Source organism: Phascolarctos cinereus, unplaced genomic scaffold, assembly GCF_003287225.1.
Source record: "Phascolarctos cinereus isolate Bilbo 61053 unplaced genomic scaffold, phaCin_HiC Scaffold_5;HRSCAF=322, whole genome shotgun sequence".
Taxonomy (NCBI): domain Eukaryota; kingdom Metazoa; phylum Chordata; class Mammalia; order Diprotodontia; family Phascolarctidae; genus Phascolarctos; species Phascolarctos cinereus.
The window spans coordinates 16,038,948-16,062,525 of NW_027555958.1; the positions used below are offsets into that span (position 1 = coordinate 16,038,948).

Genomic DNA, 23,578 nt, shown 5'->3' on the forward strand with positions numbered 1-23,578 from the left:
TTTTCAGTTCTATTTCAAATATATAAATGTGCATTATTTGGTATTCAGATTTTTTAAAAATAGTAGCTCATCTGGTTTAAATTTGGAAAGATGTTTATATCCCTTGAAATGCACAGCCCAGACATCCTGGACACAGGAGATCCTGGACACAGATCAGCCACTTTGGTTGGCTGTCAAAATTATTAGCTCCATTTTAGAAATGGGAAAAGTAATCGATAACATTTTGGGAAGGGTGTGAAGGAAGAACTGACAGCATTTCTAGCAATTTGGGGATATTTAGTGTGCGTGAGAAGGAAAAATAACAGTATGAAGAAGCCAGACTCAATGCACCCATGTGACTCTGGGAAGGAAACTGATAATAAATGTGGTAAAACCTGTCAAAGGCACCCTCCTGATCCAAAGATCCTGGGTATACTCTCTTGCTTACTGCCTCCTGGTGATTTGGGAACTTCATTATGACATCATCTCAAGGGTAATCACCAGCTCCCCTTACAAGCATACAGGCTCACAAGTCTCATAACATGAACAATGTTATTTACAAGTTACTGGAAACCTATAGAACGAATAGCCAAGCCCATAGGAAAGAATACCCACCAATGAGCAACCATTACCCCATAGGTCCATAAAGTCTTAATGACTTACAGAACTTCCTTCTATCGGCTAAAAGCAAGGGGTGTAGGAGTCTGATCCTCAAACAATTCCTATAATAACAATATCATAAAACCAAACAATTCTGGAACTCAAGATCTCTGATTAATGCAATGACCAACCATAATTCCAGAGGAATGAGGATGATCTATACTACCCACCTCCTGATGGAGAGGTGATGGATTAAATACGCAGAATGAGACATTTCTGAACGTGGATGTTAGGAATCTGTTTTGTCTGACGTGTATATTTGTTAGAAGGATTTTGTTTTCCTTTTAAATGGGGGGGGCAGGGAAGGAAAGAAAAAAATACCTGTTAATTGAAAAATCAAATGAAAAAAGGAGTTTGTCCTACACACACACACAAACACATACACACACACACACACACACACACACACACACACAGCCTCTTCCCTCTTGATGCTCAGCAGGTGACTGGTAGCTGTGCCTGCGCCTGTCCTCTGTCCCTCTAGTTCTTCCTGGCTCGCAGCAAGTTTCGGGTGTTTCATCCCCAGCTTGGTCCTCAGGCCTCTGCAGACTCTCTTTCTGCAGCTCTCCTGAGCTCCCAGAAGGTGGTCGTTTCATCCCTCGCCCTCTTTCTAGCCTCGGCAAACCACTTATCCAAGCTCCTCTCACCTTCCAGTCAGTGGTCCCTTCCTTCTCTGCCAACCCCACGCACGTACTGTCCTCTATAGTTCGACGTTCTCCTCAAGCTCCAGAAGATGGTGTTCATGCCCCTCCTAGGGGACCAGCTCTCTAGCAACTGGCCTGTAATGGGAAGAAGATGCTGAGTGCACCGAGAACTCAAAAACTCACCTTGGAGCCAGAGTGGCCCTTTTCACTGTACACCAGGCCCACAGCCTCACATCTCACAGCCAAGAGGCCCCCAGGACTAAACACGCCCTCCTCTCTGCACTTCACAGGCCAGGTTTGTCTTCCATTCCACGTGGACACACAGCACCTCTTTAATGTCTGCCTCTTCTCTCTGCAGATTAGAAGGGGCTCACCCTACTCTCTAGTCCTGGTGCCTTCCCCTGGAGCATGGAGGCCAGGGCCTTCTAATCACCCAGGACTGCTACCCAGAAGAGCAGCAGAGGAGGAGGACAAAAGAGGCTTCTCCCCAACACCACCCGCAGGTATGTGAAGCAGGCTTCACACACAGATAAGGACTTATGGGCTGATCCTTTAGGTGGGCTGCAGGCATGTCTTACAAGCAGAAGGTCCTAAGTCTGGGTTTCATGCTATCAGCAGTCCCCTGGAAAACACAAAGGGTTTGGTTCAACCACTCTCAGTCCCAGTGAGGGCAGAGTTATTGCTCTGTACAGGTAGGAAGGGATGTCAGAGAAGTAACAAGGGCCCTTGTCACAGATGCTGCTGCTGACATGACAAGACTCTGAAAAGAGCCTTTGGAAGGACAGATACAGAGTAAGGGGTGAGAGGGCACTTCTGGACTCAAACAAGAAAACAAGACAAGTGGTTTGAGGATTGGCATCTGTCGGCTTTGGTGGCCAGGAATATTTGGTTCCCATATTGGGTACTCATAAGCCGATGTCATCAACTGATCACTGTGACTTTGTTATAGACCTTCTAGGGAGGGTCTATTATTATCCTCATTTTACAGATGAAGAAACTGAGGCAATCAGAGGTTCAGCGACTTGCCCCGGGTCACAAAGCTAGGAAGCGTCTGGGGCGGGATTTGAACCCCGATCTTCCTGACTTCAGGCCCAGTGCTCTAACCACTGATCTACCTTGCAGAAAGTGCCTACTAGCACAGCAATTCATGCTAGGGAGACTGTTCTCCCTGAGAGATCCACAGACTTATCATCATTAGCTAAGTTCTCCCTCCTAAGCCTTGGGAGCTCAGCTAGGGCATTCCATTTTCAGAGGGACAGTATAGTTACTCTGCTCCTAAGTTCTCCTTGGGCTCCTATCACCTAGGTCAAGTTCCAACTCGAATGCTTTATAGGCAACCAGGGTCCCCTGCCCATACACCCTCCCCCTGCCCCCAGCCCCCCTAGCCTCACCTCATACGACTAGCTACCAGCTGTCACGACTCTGGACTCCAGCCTTGCCTCCTCAACCCCTCCTGCCCTCTCAGACCTCGGTGCTTTTTCTCCCATTGTTTCTGCCTCACCAGCTGATTTTATCCCCTTCCTTTCATGTCCAATGCCAATGTCTCCTCCTCCTCCTCCTCCAGGAAGTTCTCCCGGATAACTCATAGCACCTCTCCCCACTCAGAACTCACATGGCACTTCAGTGTGAACCTAATGCCTCTACCAGGTGATGTGTTTTCTACCTGCCTGATCCCCTCATTAACACTAATTGGCAATCTCCTTAAGAGCAGAGATTGTGTCCTAATTAAGCCTCTACATAGTGGGAGTTTTGTTAATGCCACCATCCAGCAGAACATAGGACACTGAAGAAACAAGGCTGCAGAAACACTTCCTTTCAATGTGGAGGAACGCAGGCCAACAAGGGGAAAGGGAGAGTCCACAACTGTGTGACCTTGCCAATTTCTGATCAGTTTATCAACAGAAAAGGGGAGAGGTCTCTGCTCTGATCTACAAGTGAGTGTCCTTTGATCAGTCTAATAGGTGGAAGTGAGAGCTAAGCTGAGCTAAACAGCACTCCCACAGCAGACCAGTGCCTGGCTTTTCCTTGGCAGCAGATGACCCTGGCCAGACAGGTCCGACACTCCTACTCCTCCTCACCCCCCAAAACGTGTTTCTACACTGCAGCATTAGGTCAGGCAGCTAAGAGGACACTGGTGCTGCCCAAAGTTCCTGGATTTCAGCTGCTTCCACATGTCTCCATCCCCACAACTCCTAGCCATCACATTGTCTCCTAACTGGTTTCCTTGTCTCTCTCCAGCCATCTTTCACTAACTGCCCATGACCTTCCCAAGGCACACCTCTGGTCAAGTTAATTCCCACTCGGTGGTTCCCCATTGCCTAGGGATCATTTCATTGATTGTACTTATATCCTCCATGCCTAGCACGGTCCCTGGCACACAGTAGGTGCTTGATAAGTACCTGTCCATTGAAACAATCCTCAATATGTCAAGAATCTGTGATTTTTTCCAAGTTTGGGAATGTCCTCCTTCAAGGTAGATGATGACCTCTCTCTGCCATAGTAGGTAAGTCAGAGATTTGCCTGAGGATCAGAAAGGTTAAGAGATTTTCCTGTGGTCATACAGCTGGTGAGTGCCCATCATACTATACCGCATCTACTTTTCTATGACAAATTCTAAGAGGAAGCAGTAGCTCCTCCCCACTGCTCTCTTCACCTATACAAAGTAACTCACATTTCTATATCACCTTAAGACACAGAGAGCATTTTTTCATAACTTTGCAAGAGAGGTAGTTATAATTATCTCCATCCCATGAATGGGGAAACTAAGGCCCATCTGGGTGGTGCAATGGAAAAAGTACTGGATTTGGAGTCAGGAAGACCTGAATTTGAATCCTGCCTCAGACACTCAGCTGTGACCACTGGCAAGTCACTTCACCATTCTGCCTCAGTTTCCTCATGGGTAAAATGGGAATGATAATAACACCTCCCAGAGCCATTGTAAGGGTCAGATGAGATATTTGTTGAGTGCTTAGCCCGGTGCCTGGCACATGGTAGGCACTCTATAAATGCTAGCTAGTCGTTCTGAAGCTGCAATCTAAACACAGGTCTCCTGCACAACACTGTCCCTACAGAAGTCCCTCCACTTAAGCCTGGCATTCGGGACCATCCACCCTTCTCATTCTCTGGGTGTAGATCTCACTGCTCCCCAACATGTCCCTTGGAGAGTTCTTTCCCACCTTCTGTGCTTTTGGTCACCATCCCTTCAATTAGAACATCTTCCCTTCTTCTCTCTTGGCAAATGCCAACTTAGTGTCCTCAAGACCTAAAAAATCCTCCCTCCTCCTCCTAGAGATTTCCCAAGTTCTCCAACTGAAGGTGACCTCATCTTCAGAAATTCCTATAGTATTTTGTGCTTCCCTCATCAGTCTTCCAGTAGTTATATAACATAGGACAGGACGTGGTGTGTGGTCTCTCTCACTAGGACCAATGTTCAATGAAGGCAGGGACTGTCGTGAATTCTTCTTTGTCTTGCCCACAGCACTATGCACAATACCTGGAACATAGCAGGGCCGCAGGAAATGAATGAAGGCGGTTCCCCATTTCCTTCACACCAGTGTTAAGAGTGGGCGTGTTTCTGTGGGCCTGTATATAAACACTTGGACAAACCACAGAATCTCACCTTTGTGAACTTGGTAGAAACCAAGAACAGCCTAGAAGAATGAACACTGAACAGATGTGATGGGGTAGGAGAATCAGGGTGCTGAAGAAGAGATCTGCACTGGAAGTCAAGAGATGAACACTCGTTTTAAAGGCAGAAGACCAATTTTTCAAGTCTCACCTCTGACATTTCATAGTTGTGTCATTTTCAAGAAGTCGCTTCCCCTCTCTTAAGTCTCAGTTTCCTCATCTGCAAAATGGACAGAATAAGTGAGCTCTGTACCTCCCAGGTGTGATGACAGAACACTGGTACAAGAACAGTGTGTAACCTTGAAGCACCAAATAGATACTATCTATCCATTACTAGAAGACCTAGATTCTTGTCCTATATCTGCCAATTATATTGCCAGCCTCCCCTCTGGACTTAGCTCCCTCATCTGCAAAATGGAGGGTACAGACTTATGATCCAAGATCCTGAAAAGCAATGCCATCCACCCCAAACAGCATCTCGAGAGGGTTTGACTGGTCACTCTCACGGGTAAGTAGAATAATTGGTTGCACTACGTGGTATAATGAAGGGACCCCAATGTTAACACCTGATACTAACCCCTACCCAAAAATCCCCAATCCCAAACCCTAACCCTTCAGTGCACCTCAGTTAGAGGAGGCACCTAAGTGGTGACCCTGATATATTCTCAAGATCAACTTTTCTCTGTCTGCATGCAAACTCCTGAACTGCTTAATAAAGACCAATGATCTGAATGTCCATAGCAACATCTACATTGCTCTGACATTTCCTTCTAAGGACAATACTCATCCCCAAATGGTTCAGGCTAGAAGTACCTCAATAATGAAATTACTATAATAATGAACACAACATATATTACAAGAAAAAGGGAGCAAAATGGGATAAGGCCATTTTTGAAATGTTCAAGAGTCAATTCAACTAAATTTTATTAAGCACCTACTATGTGCAGGGCACTGTGTGAGGCACTGAGGTGCTAGAGAGTAAGGGGGGGGAAATGTAAGTCCCTATACTCATAAAGCTTACATTCTCCTAGGGATGGGGGGATGGGATGTAGAATAAGATAGGAACATAGGTAAAGCCAAAGATAAAGTACTCTAGAGAACTCTAAGAAAGAAGGCACTTTCAGTTAGGGAGATCAAGGAAGGTTTTCCAGAGGAGGTGGCACCTGAGCTATCTCTAAGGAAGCTGGGAAAAGAGTACATTCCAGTGTGAGACAGCCAGTATGAATATGAGGAGAAAGAAATGAAAGTGTAGAAAGAAGTTTGGGTCATCCCGTGTGGCTACCAGGGCTGGTGAACCTGCGGTGCGTAAAGGAAAGAAATGAAGAGTATGATAAGCACTGAGACAAAGCAAGAAAGGTAGGTTTGAACCAGACTGTGGAGGACCTTAAAGAGCAGGGGAAAGCTGTGTTTTCTCTCAGGGGCAACAGGGAGATGCCGAAGCTTCTTGAGCTTCTGGGGAAATGATTTTGGCAACTACATGGTTTAGCACAGAATGAAGAGGGAGAAGGAAGACAACTGGAGGCAGGAAGACCAGATGTACAGCCATTATGACAGTCCAAGCAAGGTGCGCTAAGAGCCTGAGATAGAGCAGCGGCACTACGCATGGAGACAGAAGCCTCAGGCATTATGGAGGGAGACCTGACAACTCAAAACAATCTCATATAAGTAAAAAAAACAAGCCTGAGTGACATTTCTCCCAGAGCGCTGTTATCACTCCACTTCCACCCGCTCTCCCCAATAGATAGGGATAATAGTACTCGCATCACTGTAAACGTCCTACTCTGATGACTCAGCACGATGTGGAGGTGATCCTAGACAGGCATGCCAGTGGAGCCCAAGCTGTGGCAGGTCCTAAGTTGGAGTTCCTCTACGTATAGGACCAGTGCACATAATCCACGTCGGGTCTGAGGGACCAGCCTACCTAAGCTCATCCCCAGAAGGTTGACACCAGGTAATGACTTGGTTCTGGCCATGCCAACTCATAGGATCACAGAATTTAGACCTTCAAGGGACCTTAGAGTTCATCTAGTCCAACCCCATCATGCATGAAAACTGAAGGCCTGAGAGGGAAAGAGATTTGCTGAGAATCATGAAAGCAGAAAATGGCAGAACTGGGATTAAAACCCACATATCCTATTTGCCCAGAAAACCCCAAATGTGGTCATGAAGAGTCAGACACAACTGAAAATGATTGAACAAAATCCTGACTATATACACAAGGTTCTTTCCACCACACAAACTGTCTACTAAGAGATTACTGTCTACATCAGGAAGAAAAAGTACCCACATCAACAAGATCATGAATCTTTCGAATCTCAAGATCATTCTCTAGTGTGAAGTCTCAAATGATATCCGCATCTGAAGGCTGTCCAATATTCATTTCATTGATAGGGATTTCCACCAGTATGAATTCTCTCATGAATACATATGGCTAATGGTGGCTGTGGCTGAAGCTTTACCATAGTCATTATATTTACAGTTACTTGCCAATATGAATTTTCCGATGTTGAAGAAGTAATGATTTCTTAATAAAGGTGTTCCCACACTCATTGCATTCATAGTGTTTTGCTTGAGTGTGAATTTTTTGATGTTTAGTAACCGATGAGCGATTGCTGAAGGCTTTTCCACATTCACTGCATTCATAAGGTTTCTCTCCAGTATGAATTCTTTTGTGTTCAATAAGGTGTGCACTCCGAATGAAACTTTTCCCACATTCAATACAATTAAAGGGCTTCTCTCCAGTATGAATTCTTTGATGTTGAGTAAGGTAAGCACTGCGGCTAAAGGCTTTCCCACATTCATTACACAAATAGGGTTTCTCTCCAGTATGAATTCTTTGATGTTTAGTAAGAGATGGGTAACTCCTAAAAGCTCGCCCACATTCATTACATACACAGGGTTTCTCTCCAGTATGGATTCTCTGATGCTCAATGAGAGATGACCTTTGGCTGAAGGCTTTGCCACATTCATCACACTTATGGGGGTACTCTCCAGTGTGACGCCTCTGATGTTGAATGACGTATGTGCTCTGGCTGAAGGCTTTTCCACATACATTACATTTGTAGGGTTTCTCCCCAGTATGAATTCTCTGATGTTGAATAAGGTGCGTGCTCTGATTGAAGGCTTTTCCACATTCATTACAATGATAAGGTTTCTCTCCAGTGTGAATTCTTTGGTGTCGAGTAAGATGTGTACCTCGGATGAAAACTTTTCCACATTCATTACACTTATAGGGTTTCTCTCCAGTGTGAATTCTCTGATGTTGAGTAAGGTATGATCTGTCTCTGAAGGACTTTCCACATGAATTACACGCATAAGGCTTCTCTTCAGTATGTATTCTCTGATGATTAATAAGGGATGAAATGTAGCCAAAGATTTTCCCACAGTCATTACATTTATAAGGTTTCTCTCCGATATGGACTTTCAGATGTGTAGTGAAAGATGAACTGCGGGTGAAGATCTGACCAGGTTCATTACAATTATGGGACTTTTGTCCAGGACTAATTCTCTGATTCTGTGTAATGTGTGTATTCTGGCTAAAAGCCTTTCCATTTTCATTATATTTATAAGCCTTTTTCCCAGTATGTACTCTATGATACTGATGAAAGTCTGTGTAGTAACAGAAGGCTTTGCCTGATTCATTACCCTTACAAAATTCTGAGGAGATTCTACTACATTTCATCAGGCTGGAATACTGTTTGAGGCTTCTTCCATATGTACTATATTTACGCAGACTCTTTTTCATAGGAATTTTCTGTGGTGGAACAAGGATGGATCCAACATTGAAGCTTCTTCCAAATTTATTATATTCATGGCCCCTCAGCTTATTAGGAACTTTCCTTTGGGTGACTGTTACTTGTATAGAATCTGTCTCTTGGTTGTCCTGCTGTTCCCCAAACTTGACATTGTATTCCCAGGTATCTCCCAACCTGTAGCCCTGGGAACTAATCCTTGTAAAGCTTTGCAGGGACAGCTCTTCCACAGGCATGCTTAGCTTTGGAGCTAATTCCCTGGCTTCAGGATTAGTCTCCCAATCTGAAAGAACAAAAATAACATATATCGTTTATTGTTCTGAAAGAAAGTAAAATTCTGTAGTCTCCTTCATCAATGAGAATCCTCTTCATACTGGAAAGAATAGAAAAAAAACCAATAAAATCCTACATTTACATAGGACTTCAAATTATAGTTTCATATAGATAGTCACATTGCCTCATTTTTCTCCTCATAACCCAGTAATAACTGAAGGAAAGTTTTAACCATTGCATTTTATAAGTAAAGAAACTGAGACTCAGAATGGAGGAATGATTTGACCAAGAATCATTGACAAAGAAAAACTAGACATGGAGCCCCGTTCTTCTCACTCCTACTCTAATGATCTATTACATGGCACTGCTTCTAAAACATCATCAACAGGAAATGAAGCTTAAAGGTGAGGAAGAGGAAAGAAGAGACACACAGCTCTTATAAATTAGGTCAAGTATTCAGGTCCAAACAAATATAGGGAATGAAAGAACCTATGCACTGCTGGTAATCTCTTGACAAATCATGGGGGATGGAATTGCCAGATTGGAAATGGACAAATGTCTCACTTCTCAAAAAAAAAGATCTATGGAGAAACTCAATTGATTCCGTAACTTAATACACCCCTTAAGGAGTCAGGAAGAAGTAGAGGAACCAGAGAAAGAGCCATAAAAGGAACAGTGAGGTAGGAGTATCAGGAAAGCATGACACCTCTCAGGCCAAGGAACACTTAGAAAGCTGTTGGTGCGCTTGGAGAGAGTTTAGTAGAGGGACAGGGTAGAAGCATCAAGTACAGGCTTTTTTAGAATTAGAGAGAACTGGACATATTTCTAGGCCTATGAGAAGAAACCAATGGAAAGAGAAAGATCCGAAGTTCTTGAGAGAGAAGAGGTAGGATGATTGCAGGAACAAGGCAGGAGGGGATGGAGTCATGAGTGATGGGCCTGAGCAAAGATACCTGGGACAGAAAGTAAGGGGTGTTGGCCTTTGCTTCAGTCACTTCAGCCAACACCGTTTTCCTTTCTCCCCTGGGCCATAACAGTCATATTCCTTTTCTTCTACATGCTGATGCCCTTGCTCACCATCATGCTCATTTTCTTTGCCATCTGGCACATTATAGTATCTGATGAACTGAAGACTACAGAGCAATGAAATATACTCAATCCTCCTGAACTTCTAGAATATCTCTTCCACACTTTCTTCTGTTATCATGTTGCCCTGTGCAGTACTATGGGTTACACTGGGTCTCAATACACACATTTGAAGGTATATGAGGAGACGAATGATGAATAGACCAAGATTTTATGAACCTACAACCATCATGAATGCAGATATTCCAGCAGATGACAGAAAGAAGGATGAAGCAAATTAGCTTTTTACCTATTATTTTTTTTTTACTACCTCACTGGCATGATTTATGTTTCAGTAAGCTCCTAATGTACTCAGTCCAGGTAAGTGCATGCAAATGGAATAGAGTGAAAGGATTCTATCCAACAAAAACCTGTTTCTGAAATAAGCTTAAAGAATATTATTAGTTACTTTAAAAAACAGACTCCTTATTTTTAAAACATTTCCACATTTTTTATTTGTGGAAAGACTGATTTGATATGTTATGCTTGGACAAAGAAATTATAAAGAATTATGCATGAATGAATACAAAAGGATTACCTCTGGTATTAAAAGATTCGAACCTGTACTCCTTAAGGAACAGTCACAATTTTCTGAATAATTGTATTAATTACTTGACCGTCCTTAGTCTATTGGAAGTTTTCGTTTAGAAGAGCTTGTAAATAGCTTATTTTGGTTTTATTGGAATACCTACTAATTAGATTAAATGCTTTAGAAGGATCGAAAACTCTGCATATGTGACCTTGTGGGAAGCCTTATAGGTTTCTTCATATATCATGTAGAAGATTATATAGATATATTTGCAAAAATAAGAACAGTGGGACTTTTTTCTTAACATCTGAATATTAGCCCTATATACTGTATGACCAAGGAATTTGCTACAATAGTTTCATAAAATGTATATACATTATTCTTAAGCATAAGTGAACTTAGTAACAGTATGTACTAAATTATCTTTGAAGGAATGCATTTAAAGTTATTTTGAATGTTTTATTTGTAGAAATCACTTAGTAAGAAATTCAGTATTCTAATTGTTACAATTCAGTGATAAAGGATATTTTTTTGGCTTATTCATTATTTAATGAAGTAAGCTGATGGCCAAAAAAGGACACTAGGAATTCAACAGCCTTTCCTGCTCTTCCCCATGACCCCCATCCACTCTGGCTTTAGCACAGCTCAAGCTCGCAGGCCTGGACCTCTTCACCTCGGACTGCTGCTTATTGCAATATTACTCTTCTTTCAAGGTCAAACTCAGGTGCCATCTCCTTTATGAGACCTTCCTTGCTTCCTGAAAATGAAACTGATCTTTCCCTCCTCAAATCTGATAAATGACATTCTTAAGGACTTTTAAGCTATACCTTAGATTTTCAGATCAGAAACGAAGAGAGAACATTGTGAATCCACCCTGCTGTTCCTCAGTGCAACACAATAAAAGTCTAAAATGAAGACTTCTTTTCAGTGCATTGTTTTAAAGATTGCAAAGAGCTACTTAAGACTGTTGAAACTACAATAAAATAATGTATACTGAATTTTTTTTAAAAAAGACAAAAGGTAAGGAAAAACAGATGAGGCTGTCGAAAGCTGAGGAATGAAGAAGGCAAGCTGAGGTAGTCACTGTCAGAAGGCACAGATCTCTATGAAGTAGGTAAGGTCATCTGCTTTAATTAGAAAGAAGGGTATATTCTGAGGTTTAAAGAGAGAAAAGGCTTAGAAAAATCACTGTGGGAAACAGGATTGAAAGGAAGTTAACAAAAATAAAGCATAAGGATTTTTGTTAAACAAAAGTACATTAAACAAAAGTAAGGTTTCAATACAGGTTATATTTCAAGTGAGTGGAATCAGCTCAACTTTGTGAATTGTCCAGTGATGCTTAGCAGACTGAGAACAAAAGCCAAAAGAGAATAACTAGAAATGTTGGCATTTATCCAGACTTGTGGTTTAACAGGCTGGAACACTTAGAAGACTGGAGTGGAGGAGGGCTGAGGCAGAAGAGGGAAAGGTTCTAGGGCAGTGGCTGGTCATCTTTACAAGTAGCTGATGGGGAAGGCCAAAGCAAGATGCAAAGGAAAACAAAGCCAACATGGGGAGAAACACCTAGAGAAAAGGAATGAGCCAAGGGACTGTAGGTCACAGTGAATGTGAAGAGCAGGTTTAGCGGGAATTAATGAAATGGAAAAGGGAAAAGGTTAGGAGGTCATGGTCAGAAAGTGAAATGACAAAGTTTAGGCTCTTGACAATTAAATGAGTTGAAAAGCTTGAAGGAATGGCCATGCTGGCTTGTGACTGAAATTAGTGGTGGTCGTTGGCATGAAGGAATTACACAGTCACTCTGTTAGATGGGTTATCAACATAGATAAGAGGCTGGATGGAGAAGAGGAAAAGATGGAGCTTGGTGCTAAAATCCTTCATTCAATAAGAATTTATTAAGTGCCTGGATTCGGTGCTGAAGATTCTGTCTTCAAGGAGTTAATATTCCATCTGGAGAAACTACCTCTGCATCTAAAAGCAAATAGAAAATGTAGACCCACAATGAGTCCACATGACTGGGGGTAGGAGAGGGCCCCCAAAGAACCTCTGCAGAAGGAGGTGCCTCAGCGATGTTCTGAAGGCAGCTGAGGATCCCACAGGGCAAAGAGGAGAAGGCAGTGCACACCAGGAATTCAGGGCCACCTGTGTAAAAGCAGGGTGGTAGGAGCCACACCGTCCTAAAGGGCTGTTTGGACAGAAGTCAGACAGCAGGAAGGATGGCCTGGAACAGATGAGTTTGCAGGAGTTTTTTACCTTTTAGTCTATGACCCCAAAGATCCTGCCCTGGCAGTCTGGTGAAGCTGAGGTAGCCCTTCTTATGCTTTGAAATAACTGGAGGCAATAGTACATTTCAACTAGAGGTTAGTAAAAATAAAGGGATGATTTCTTTCCCACCTAAGCTCATGGACCCCCCGGAAATCTAGCCATGGACCCCTCTGAGATCTAAGGATTCCAGGTCTTATGAATGTCCATATCCCCATATTCCTGTGTCCTATAAATCCCAGAGGGGTTGTGGGAAAACAGGCCCACTAATTCATTTTTGGTGAAACTGTGACCCTAGACAAGTCACTTAACCTTTGTCTGCCTCAGTTTCCTCACTTATAACATGGGGAAAAGAACACAGTACCTACCTCTCAGGGTTACTGTGACGATCAAAGGAGATAATATTTGTAAAGCACTTAGCACAGTGACAGTTACTTACTAGATGCCATAGAAATAAATGACAGTTATTAATAATAAGATTTTGCAACAGTATCCCCAGTGCCTAGCACATGGTAAGCACCCAAGAAATGCTTTTTCCCTTCACTTCTCATTTGAAGGTTTCAGGGATGTTGGGCCTGAGAAGACCTCACAGCTGTCTTCAAGCATTTCAAAGAGATTAGGATGGTTCCATATGGTCCCAAAAAGGAAGAATTAGACACAAGGAGACACAGATGCTGAGAGGAAGGATGAGGTCCAATATAAAGACCAATCTCCTGGCGATTATAAGTGTTCAAAAAAGAACCAGGCAGGGGGAAGAGGGGAGGGGGGAGGGGGAGGGGGGTGTACAGAAGAGGGAAAGGGGGAGTATGGCATTTCCAGTTAGCACCGTGCTCCCCAAAGAGGCTGGATAAGCCCTTGCTGAGTGTGCCACAGAAAGGTACCCTGTTCTAGGTCACTCTGTAGACAACTAGTCAGGAATAGATATTTGGCTCTGGGAATCATTAGCACAGAAAAGAGAATGTTATGAATGTATGAGCTTCTGAAAAGGTAGAGAGCACAGGACAGAGCCCTCGGGGCAGCCAGACAACCTGGATGATGCTTTGTCTAACAGGCGATCAAATATTGGTCAATTTTATTCCTTTTGGGGCCTTTTCTTTTCTTTTAAAAAGTATTCTTTATTATGAGAGATAGCTGTCTGGGAGAGGGAAGTAGAGGAAATTGGAGAACTCTAGGCAATATAAAATTAAAAGATATTGACAAAGATCAATTTTTAAAAAGTCACGAGGTTATAATGTCCAACACTCGGAAATAAAGCAAAGATGCTGAAGAACATGAAGGCTGAGACAATAACCATGGAGAAAAGATCCCTGGATGTAGCCTGAAGGTGGCCATGACCTTCAAGAGCAGTTTAAGGATTGTGCTGGGGCTCAGTGCTTAGCAATGAGAAAGTGGAAACCAGTGAATGTAGGATGTTTGTAAATCTGGCAGGGTAATGATAAGAAACTGGATAGCACCTGGAAGGAGCAGCAGAAGCAAATAAGAATTCCCACTGCTGGGGCAGCAAGATGGGGCAGTGGATAGAGCACCAGCCCTGAAGTCAGCAGGACCTGAGTTTAAATCCAGCCTCAGACCAAACACCTGACACTTACTAGCTGTGTGACTCTGGGCAAGTCACTTAACCTCAATTGCCTAAAAAAAAAAAATTCCCACTGCCCTTTAAAAAAAAAAAAGGGTCACCCTAAGCACTGGAAACAAAGGAACCAGCCTGAGAAGGAGCTACTAAAGATGCTGCAGAGATACAATCTCTGATCCAAAGCAAAGGTGGAAAGGTTAGATGGAGAGAGAAGAGAAACGTCTTCTTCTGCACCAGGTATCCGGGATAGCCAGACGCTGGGAGCTCATGGAATCCAAGCTCCAATCAGCTGACGCCCATTTCCCAAATGGCCATCTAAGTTTTTGTGGGCAGTTACTCAAAGCTGCATGGTTTTACTTCCTTACCTGCACCGGGGCTTCCTGGGATTTCTCTCTCCACTGTCCATGGCTCTTCTCCTCCTTCTAAACGAGAGATCACAACAGGTGTGAAAACTGAAAACCCTACTCGTGGAGAAAGAAAAGAAGATGTTTGCTCATGCTATAGGCAAAGGCACCTCAGAATTCAATCCTAGACTTCTCATTAAGGAAAAGAGGTCGTTTTAGGAAGGCAAACATGAGTATAGAAAGGCCTTTGTGGTGTTCAGTATTGTGTTTCCAGAAACTATAAGGGGACGGGTCACAAGTCACAAATACGATCAGAGCTTGGAAGGCTCACTTAGCCCTCTCCTGGTTAAAAGGATGGAATCTTCTCACAGAAACACTGGGAACCAAGAAAGAATTCACAATGTCAGGACATTTGCAATGACAGAGAAGGTCCAGCCTCAAGAACCACATAATGAATTTACTCATCTCTAATTCTATTTCTAAAACAACTTTTCACCAGGGAACAAAGAGAAGAATCCTCTACTGTCTGAAAGAAAAGAGAATTATCAGGTCCCCTCCCCCCCCAATCCAAAGCTCAGCTAATCACCTCAGATCATCCCAGGGTGTTCAACAACACAGGAAAACGAGAAGTCAGAAAAGGGAGACTGAGTCACAAGGGCTTACCTAGAAAAATTAGGTTTCTGTAGTTCTCTAGCATCACATCCCTGTACAGCTGTCTCTGAGTAGGGTTCAGCTGTCTCCACTCGTCCTCAGTAAAATCCACAGCCACATCCTTGAACGTCACTGATTTCTGAAACACCAGAGTCATTTGTGTTCACTCCAGGATCTTCTGCTCAAGAATCAGAAGGTCATAAAAGACCCAAGTAACCTAGGCCCGGTTCCCTCTGAACACTGGGAACCTGCCCCTCTAGCCAGGCACCATTCTTGGAGCTCCAAGTAAGGAATGCTGGGTTTTTGTGCTCAAGTTCAGAGAATCACCCAAATGTAGACTCACGGCCTAAAAGGTGGGAAGGACCTCCATCCACAGTATGACCTGTGTTTGACCAAGAACCCCTTCTTCAACCTTCCCAAGCCCCTACCACCAGTGCAGCCCAAAACCAGTCTCATCTTTGGTCAGGGGCTATTAACCTTGGTGTGTCCTGGACCTCTTTAGCAGGCTGACCCAATCTATGGACTCCTTGGAATGATAGGGTTCTATATATAAAATAAAACACTTCAGATTACAATGGAAACTAATTATACAGAAATACAGTGACCAGACTATTTTTTTAAAATTCCTGGATCCCAGGTCAAGAACCCTGCAGGGAATTATCCAGGGTAATTAGAAGTTCAATAAATGACTCGGCCAGAGTCAGCTTAACAAACATAAAAATTCTTTCTTAAGAATTTTTTAAATTTTAAAACATTTTTAAATTTCTATTTTGTTTCCTTTTCAAGTCGGGAGTCTCTCCCTTCCCACTTTCCATCTCCCCCCCCAAAAATAAGAGCCATTTTTCACAAAAGGAAAAGAGAAAACAACCATTTCTCCATGTCATGTACTGGCCAGACCAACTAAACTGGAATCTAGGAGAAAAAGAGGGAGCCTGGGAGAAGAAAGAGGGAGCCAGAGAGTCAAGGTCACGATGAGTGCAAAGAACAAGCATGGAGGGCATTAGGGAGGGAAGAAGTGGAAGGACAAGAGACTGTGGTCCGATTTCAGGGTCTTAAAAGCAGAGTGCTTTGGGGTGATGGTGAAGTCTAAGTGTGACGTAGGGTAGAAAGAGAGGTTAGAATGGAGGAACTAGACAGACTGTGAGGACAAGGAGTCATTAGTGTGCATTAATGTGACTCATTAATGTACTGAAGCCAGTGATGATGATGATAACGGCAGGAAATGTATGGAGAAGACATAGCAAAACAAGAACGTGTGCAGGGAGAGTGGATAACGGTGACAAGGACTTGGAGAGCACGACAGACTCAGCTGAATCACAGATTTAGAGTTGAGAGAAACAATAAAGGTCATCTAACACAAACACTTAACTTTTTTTTAACAAACAAGGAAACTGAGGCCCAGAGAGGTTGTGTCCAAGGTCATGTAGGCAAAAGGTGGCAGAGCTAGAGCTCTGACCCCAGAGCCAGGTCACTTCCCCCTGTGCCTTACTGCCTGCATGGCACAGACACCAAAAGTGAAAGGGTCCAATCCAAATTTAAACGCATACCTGGGCCACTTCCTCAGCCTCCCATCCCACAAGCTCAAAGGCAGCATAAGAGAGATGGAGTAAAACCAAGGGATTTGGAGGTGGAAGAGCTGGGTTCAAATCCCACTTCATATTTTTAGGACTTTGAGCAAACCACTTAAAACCCTCTGGGCCTGTTTCTTCATCAATAAAATGCACAGTCGGATAACACACTCTCCAAAGTCCCTTCTAAGTTTAAAGCTAGGATTCTATATCCCTGAAATCTTCCACATCTTCTCATCTTCCACATAATTAACAAGTTATGTAGCAAGTAGTAAATGCAGTAATACATATGAAAGTTCTAATTATAAAATGCGACACAAGTATACATAGTAATGATAAGGGCGCAGTGGAGAAAGCACTGGGACTAAAGTCAGGGAGACTCGAGTTCAAATCCGGCCTCAGACACTTGGTAGCTGCTGTACCCTAAGCAAGTCACTTCACTTCTGCCTCAGTTTCCTCATCTGCAAAATGGGGATCATAATAGCACCTACCTCTCAGGGTTGGCCTGGCACATGGTAAGCACAATATAAATGTTAGCTATTATTTTAAAACGCAATATATAAGGGGACCCATCTTGGGCAGTCTCACTCACTGACCTTGGAAGCTGGCACACTTGCACCCCCCTCCAGAGCACCCCTGTCCATGTCCTCTTCTCCCTCCCAAGGCTCAGGAGCAGCTATTACCTTATTAAGCGATATCATCTCTCTAACTGGGACCTTCACGTGGGGATCTGAATGTCTGTCACCACCAGGAAGTGTCTTGTCCATGCCAGCTCAATACCTGTACATTTTAAGGTATACATCAGAGTCAAGATGAGGCGCCCAGCAGCCTGAGTCACACCACCCAGAACCCTTCAGATTGTCAAAGCCCAAGCCTATGGATGGGTGAATCCCATTCTAAAGCATAAATAGAAACTCTGGGAGTTGTGGCCAATAGAAATACTTATGTCCATGCAAATATGTGAACACTCTGTCGTTCTTCCCATTTTCTCTCCTTTCTCAGTCTGGAAAGATTAAACAGACATTGAAGAGTGTATTGGACGCTGGAGGCATGAATAAGAATCTGAACTAAGTTAGGAATCAAAAGTTCCAAAAATACACTTATTTGATGAACTTCAAACTGAACCTCCTTCAAAGAAAAAAAAAAGATTATATGAAAATAACTGTGTCCATGACAGAAATTGGAGTGACTGAAATGACAATTAAACAGTGATTTCTGGCAAACATTTTTCCTTTGCCAGAGAAACTGCAGCAACTTTGAATTCCCAAGGGGATTGGAGGAGGGTCAAGGAGGACAAAGCTTCACTTTAACTGCCATACACACATATGTATGTACATATGCATACACCAGTGAGGAGGGGGGGAGTTACGAGAACTTAGTCACTGCCCCCATCCTCTCTCCATCCTGTTCGGATTTCTTCCTCTCTGATGACACTTTACCACCAGCTTACTGACATGTTCAGCTTTTGGCCTTCCTTTGGGCCTGGTAGGCCCACTGAAACTACTATTATGTTTTTTATTTCTGAACCAAGGAAGAAAGTAGACAACTAGAGGTGTGTTGTTTAAGGTTTTCTGTATCCTGGACCACTGCAGTAATCTAGGGAGGCCTAGGGACCCTTTCTCTGTTTTTTAATGCATAAACGACAAGAGAGTACCAATCACATTAAAAGTTATAAAACAATTTTAAGCAAGTTTATGAACCGCTAAAGCCTCCTCTACCTCCTTTTTCACAGGTCAACACTGACCTTCTGTGTCTCTGCCCAGGCAGAGCAGGGCCAGGCAAGGATAGCAGCAAGAGACTTGGAGAATGGGGTACAGTTGAAAGGGAAGAATTAGGGTGTGGGAACTGGGGCTGGAAAGGCTAATCTGAGCAAGTGGGGACGTGAAGCTCAGAGCTAGAGTAGGGGCAGTTTGTATGTAAGAAGGCTGGAAAACCCGAACTTGGAGTTGAAAGAAGGATGAAAACAAGTCTGAGGTCCTGAGGACTGGCTCAAAGCTGAAGGGAACGAAGAGCAGATAAATTGATGGTCAGAGGTACGGGAGGGACTCAGAGCTGGAGAGGGGGAAAGAGAGAGGACAGAGCCCAGAACAGGAGAACACTAGGGTCCACAGGCTCAAAGCTCAGCACAGGAGAAAAAAGGGGATAAAGAGGGGGCTCAAAGTTAATGGCAAGGAAAGAGCTGAGATCTGATGATGGGGAATGGGAAAGAGGCAGAGAGCTGATCATAGAGGAGTGAGAAGGGGGCTCAGCGATGGTTGGGGAGGAATAGAGGGCTCAGAGCTAATGGCGGAGAGAAGGAGAAAAAGGGACCCAGAGCTGATAGTGGGGTGGGAGGAAGAGGGAGTCAGAGGTAATAGGAAGGAGGAAGGAGGATAAGAAAGGAGTTCAAAGCTAATAATACAGATGGTCGGGGGCTAAGGAGGAGGTTCAGAGACGCTGATGTTAGTGGGTGAGAGGGGGGCTGAGAGCAACAATGGGGAGTGAGGAGGGGGTTGAGAGCTGCTGATGGAGGGGTAAAGAGGGGGTTCAGAGATGATGGAAGGGAGGGAGAGGGATAAGGAAGGAGTTCAAAACTAATGGTGTTAAAGAGGCGTAGAGCCGCTAGTGGAGGGATCAAGAGGAAGCTCAGCACTGGTGATGGAGGAGTCAGGAGGGGGCTCAGAGTTGATGATGGAGGAGTCAGGAGGGGGCTCAGAGTTGATGATGGATGGATTAGGAGAGGGCTCAGAGCTGATGATGGAGGAGTCAGGAGGGGGCTCAGAGCTGATGATGGATGGGTCAGGAGGAGGCTCAGAGCTGATGATGGATGGGTCAGGAGGGGGCTCAGAGTTGATGATGGATGGGTCAGGAGGGGGCTCAGAACTGAAGATGGAGGAGTCAGGAAGAGGCTCAGAGCTGATGGAGGAGTCAGGAAGAGGCTCAGAGCTGATGATGGAGGAGTCAGGAGGGGGCTCAGAGTTGATGATGGATGGGTCAGGAGGGGGCTCAGAGCTGATGATGGATGGGTTAGGAGGGGGCTCAGAGCTGATGATGGAGGAGTCAGGAGGGGGCTCAGAGCTGATGATGGATGGGTTAGGAGGGGCTCAGAGCTGATGATGGAGGAGTCAGGAGGGCTCAGAGCTGATGATGGAGGGTCAGGAGAGGCTCAGAGCTGATGATGGAGGTCAGGAGGAGGCTCAGAGCTGATGATGGAGGGTCAGGAGGGGCTCAGAGCTGATGATGGAGGGTCAGGAGGGGCTCAGAGCTGATGATGGAGGAGTCAGGACAGGGCTCAGAGATGATGGAGGAGTCAGGAAGAGGCTCAGAGCTGATGATGGAGGAGTCAGGACGGGGCTCAGAGCTGATGATGGAGAAGTCAGGAGGAGGCTCAGAGCTGATGATGGAGGAGTCAGGACGGGGCTCAGAGCTGATGATGGAGGAGTCAGGAGGAGGCTCAGAGCTGATGATGGAGGAGTCAGGACGGGGCTCAGAGATGATGGAGGAGTCAGGAAGAGGCTCAGAGCTGATGATGGAGGAGTCAGGAGGGGGCTCAGAGCTGATGATGGAGGAGTCAGGAGGGGCTCAGAGCTATGATGGAAGGTCAGGAGGGGCTCAGAGATGATGGAGGAGTCAGGAAGAGGCTCAGAGCTGATGATGGAGAAGTCAGGAGGAGGCTCAGAGCTGATGATGGAGGAGTCAGGAGGGGGCTCAGAGCTGATGATGGAGGGGTCAGGAGAGGGCTCAGAGCTAATGATGGAGAAGTCAGGAGGAGGCTCAGAGCTAATGATGGACAGGTCATGAGGGGGCTCAGAGCTGATGGAGGAGTCAGGAAGAGGCTCAGAGCTGATGATGGAGGAGTCAGGAGGGGGCTCAGAGCTGATGATGGATGGGTCAGGAGTGGGCTCAGAGCTGATGATGGATGGGTCAGGAGGGGGCTCAGAGCTGATGATGGAGGAGTCAGGAGGAGGCTCAGAGCTGATGATGGATGGGTCAGGAGGGGGCTCAGAACTGAAGATGGAGGAGTCAGGAAGAGGCTCAGAGCTGATGATGGAGGAGTCAGGAGTGGGCTCAGAGCTGATGATGGAGGGGTCAGGAGGGGGCTCAGAGCTATGATGGAGGAGTCAGGAGGAGGCTCAGAGCTTGATGATGGATGGGTCAGGAGGGGGCTCAGAGCTGAAGATGGAGGAGTCAGGAGGGGGCTCAGAGCTGATGGAGGAGTCAGGAAGAGGCTCAGAGCTGATGATGGAGGAGTCAGGAGAGGGCTCAGAGCTAATGATGGAGAAGTCAGGAGGAGGCTCAGAGCTAATGATGGACAGGTCATGAGGGGGCTCAGAGCTGATGATGGAGGAGTCGGGAGGGGGCTCAGAGCTAATGATGGATGAGTCAGGAAGGGGCTCAGAGCTGATGGAGGAGTCAGGAAGAGGCTCAGAGCTGATGATGGACAGGTCATGAGGGGGCTCAGAGCTGATGATGGAGAAATCAGGAGGAGGCTCAACCCTGGTGATGATGGAGTCAGGAGGAGGAGGCTTAGATTTGATGATGGAGAGGCCAGGAGGAGAGCTAGGCTTGAGGATGGGGGTCTCAAACCTGATGATGGGGGGGATGGAAATTGAAGGCTCATTGCTGAGTATGGGGGGCTGAGGAAGGAGCTCTGAACCGGTGGTGGAGGGGGTGGGAGGATGAGGATCAGCCTTGAGGAAAGGGGGGTGAGGTTGGGTCTTAGACTTGATGACGTAAGGAGCAGGAGGAAGGGATTTAGCCTTGATGATGGTGGGGTAAGTAACAGCCTCAGACTTGGGGACAAGGGTACAAGGAGGGGTCAGAATAGTGATCCAGTAGGGCTGAGCTGCCATGGCAGCTATGGCCTTTGACTGTTGGCTGGGGGGCTTGAGGAGAGACTTCAAAGTTGGTGTTTTGTCAGGAGAAGGGGGCTCGGAGCTACCCCTTAAGCTGCCAATGGCAGGTGGGCGAGGAGGGGGTTCCGGGCAGCACCAAGAAATTCTGATAGCCTGTAGGTGAGGAGGGGGTTCCGAGCGGCCCCCAGAAATGCTGATGGCCTGTGGGCAAGGAGGGGGCTCCCGGTGGCCCCCAGAGATGACTGAGTGTAGGCTTGGAGGAGATTGCGAGGGACCCCCAGAGAGGGTGATGGCCGGTGGACTCTGAGGGGAGGGGCCCCCCAGAGGTGATGACTGCCAGTAGGCTCGGAGGAGACTGCGAGGGGCCCCCAGAGGGGGTGACAGCCCGTGGACTCTGACAGGACTCCGAGGGGCCCCCAGAAGTGATGATGGTGCGTAGGCTTGGAGGGGACTTTGAGGGGCCCCCCAGAGGGGGTGACAGCCTGTGGACTCCGAGGGGCCTTCGAGGGGCCCCCAGAGGGGGTGATGGCCTGTGCACAAGGAAGGGGCTCCGAGGGGCTCCCAGATGTGATGACAGCGCGCTGGCTCGGAGAGGCCCCCGAGTCTGCGAGGGCGGGGGGAGGAGGGGGCTCTGGCTCTGAGCCACCGCCCCCGAAGGTGGGGGGGCGAAAGGGGTTTTTAGAGCGTAGGGCGCCCACGATGGCGGGCATTAGGGGAAGGGGCTCCTTCGCCAAGATGACGGGCGGCTTGTCCGAGGGGTCCGAGCCGACCATCATAGGAGGCCTGGCAGGGGGGTCGGGGGCCACAGTGCAGGGTGGCGGAGGCGGGGGCTCCCCCAGGATCACGGTGGGGGCTGGGGCAGGCTTTCGGACAGGACTACGGAGGGCCAGGTCTGGGGCCCCGGGGCACCGGGGCTGGCCCGGGGCTGCGCGGGGAGCGTGGCCCGGAGAAAGAAGGTGGGCTGCGCCGGGGGCACGCAGCTGGTGAGGGCGGGGTGGTGGGGCGAGGGCTGGGGGCAGAAGATGAGCGGGCGCGAAGGGGGCTCGTTGCTGAAGATGGTCGGCCGAGGGGGGACCTCGGGGAGGCAGAGGAGCGGGGGGTGGGCGATGGCCTTGGGAATGAGCAGGATGGGAGGAGGGGCGGTCGGTGGGGGCTGCGGCAGCTTCTTGTCCGCCATGGCCGCAAGTCCCCTGCGCCGTTACAGAGTGCCGGGGGAGGGGGCGGGGAGGGGCGCGAGCCGGGCTGCGGCGGGGGCGGGGCGGGGGTCAGGGAATACCTGGCGTGCGAGCACCTGAGAACCGCCTCCTCCCAGCTGCTGCCTCCGGAAATGGCCCGGGCCGGATGGGCAGCGCGCCTGCGCAAAGGCCACGCTAAGACTACAATTCCCAGAAGACCCCGCTTCACGCAGGCCTAAGGAGGCTCCTTTCCCACCCCTTCCACTTAACGGGTGTCTCCATAGCAACTGCCTCCGCCCCGCCCCGCAGTACCTCCTGGGCGAAGAGGGAGGCGGGACCTGATAGAGCTGAGGTCAGCGGGGCGGAGCCAACCATCAACACCTCTAAGCCTCTGTTTCACAACCTGTCAAATAAAGGCATTGGGCCAACAAATCTTTCAAGTCCACTCTGTGAATGTGAGGGACTGTCTTCAACACCAGCCTTAGACACTTGCCAGCCACGTGACCCAGGGTGAGGCACTTGACCATTGTCTGCCTCAGTTTCCTCATCTGTAAAGTGGGCATAATAATAGCATCTTCCAACTA

At 46.6% G+C, this 23,578-nt stretch overlaps 1 protein-coding gene and 1 pseudogene across 7 annotated transcripts; one reads left to right on the top strand and one right to left on the bottom strand.

The window, feature by feature from the left end:
• On the bottom strand, positions 1–23,166 carry LOC110221255 (uncharacterized). 7 transcript variants are annotated; one of them, XM_078154697.1, is made up of 8 exons: positions 23,096–23,166; positions 17,668–17,764; positions 15,429–15,555; positions 14,787–14,882; positions 7,198–8,945; positions 5,062–5,130; positions 3,683–3,803; positions 1–1,905 (listed from the first exon to the last, which is right to left on the bottom strand). In XM_078154697.1, exons 2-5 carry the CDS (start codon positions 17,749–17,751, stop codon positions 7,390–7,392), a joined length of 1,863 nt encoding a protein of 620 aa, XP_078010823.1. In that variant the 5' UTR covers positions 17,752–17,764; positions 23,096–23,166; the 3' UTR covers positions 1–1,905; positions 3,683–3,803; positions 5,062–5,130; positions 7,198–7,389. The 7 variants fall into 7 exon arrangements, with proteins under 7 accessions (XP_078010823.1, XP_078010822.1, XP_020861371.1 ...); XM_078154696.1 differs by having other exon boundaries at positions 3,683–4,776; positions 4,903–5,130; XM_021005712.2 differs by having other exon boundaries at positions 3,683–5,130; positions 14,787–14,843.
• Positions 9,951–10,525, top strand: LOC110221257 (protein cornichon homolog 1 pseudogene; annotated as a pseudogene).
• Positions 23,167–23,578: the final 412 nt, after the last annotated feature.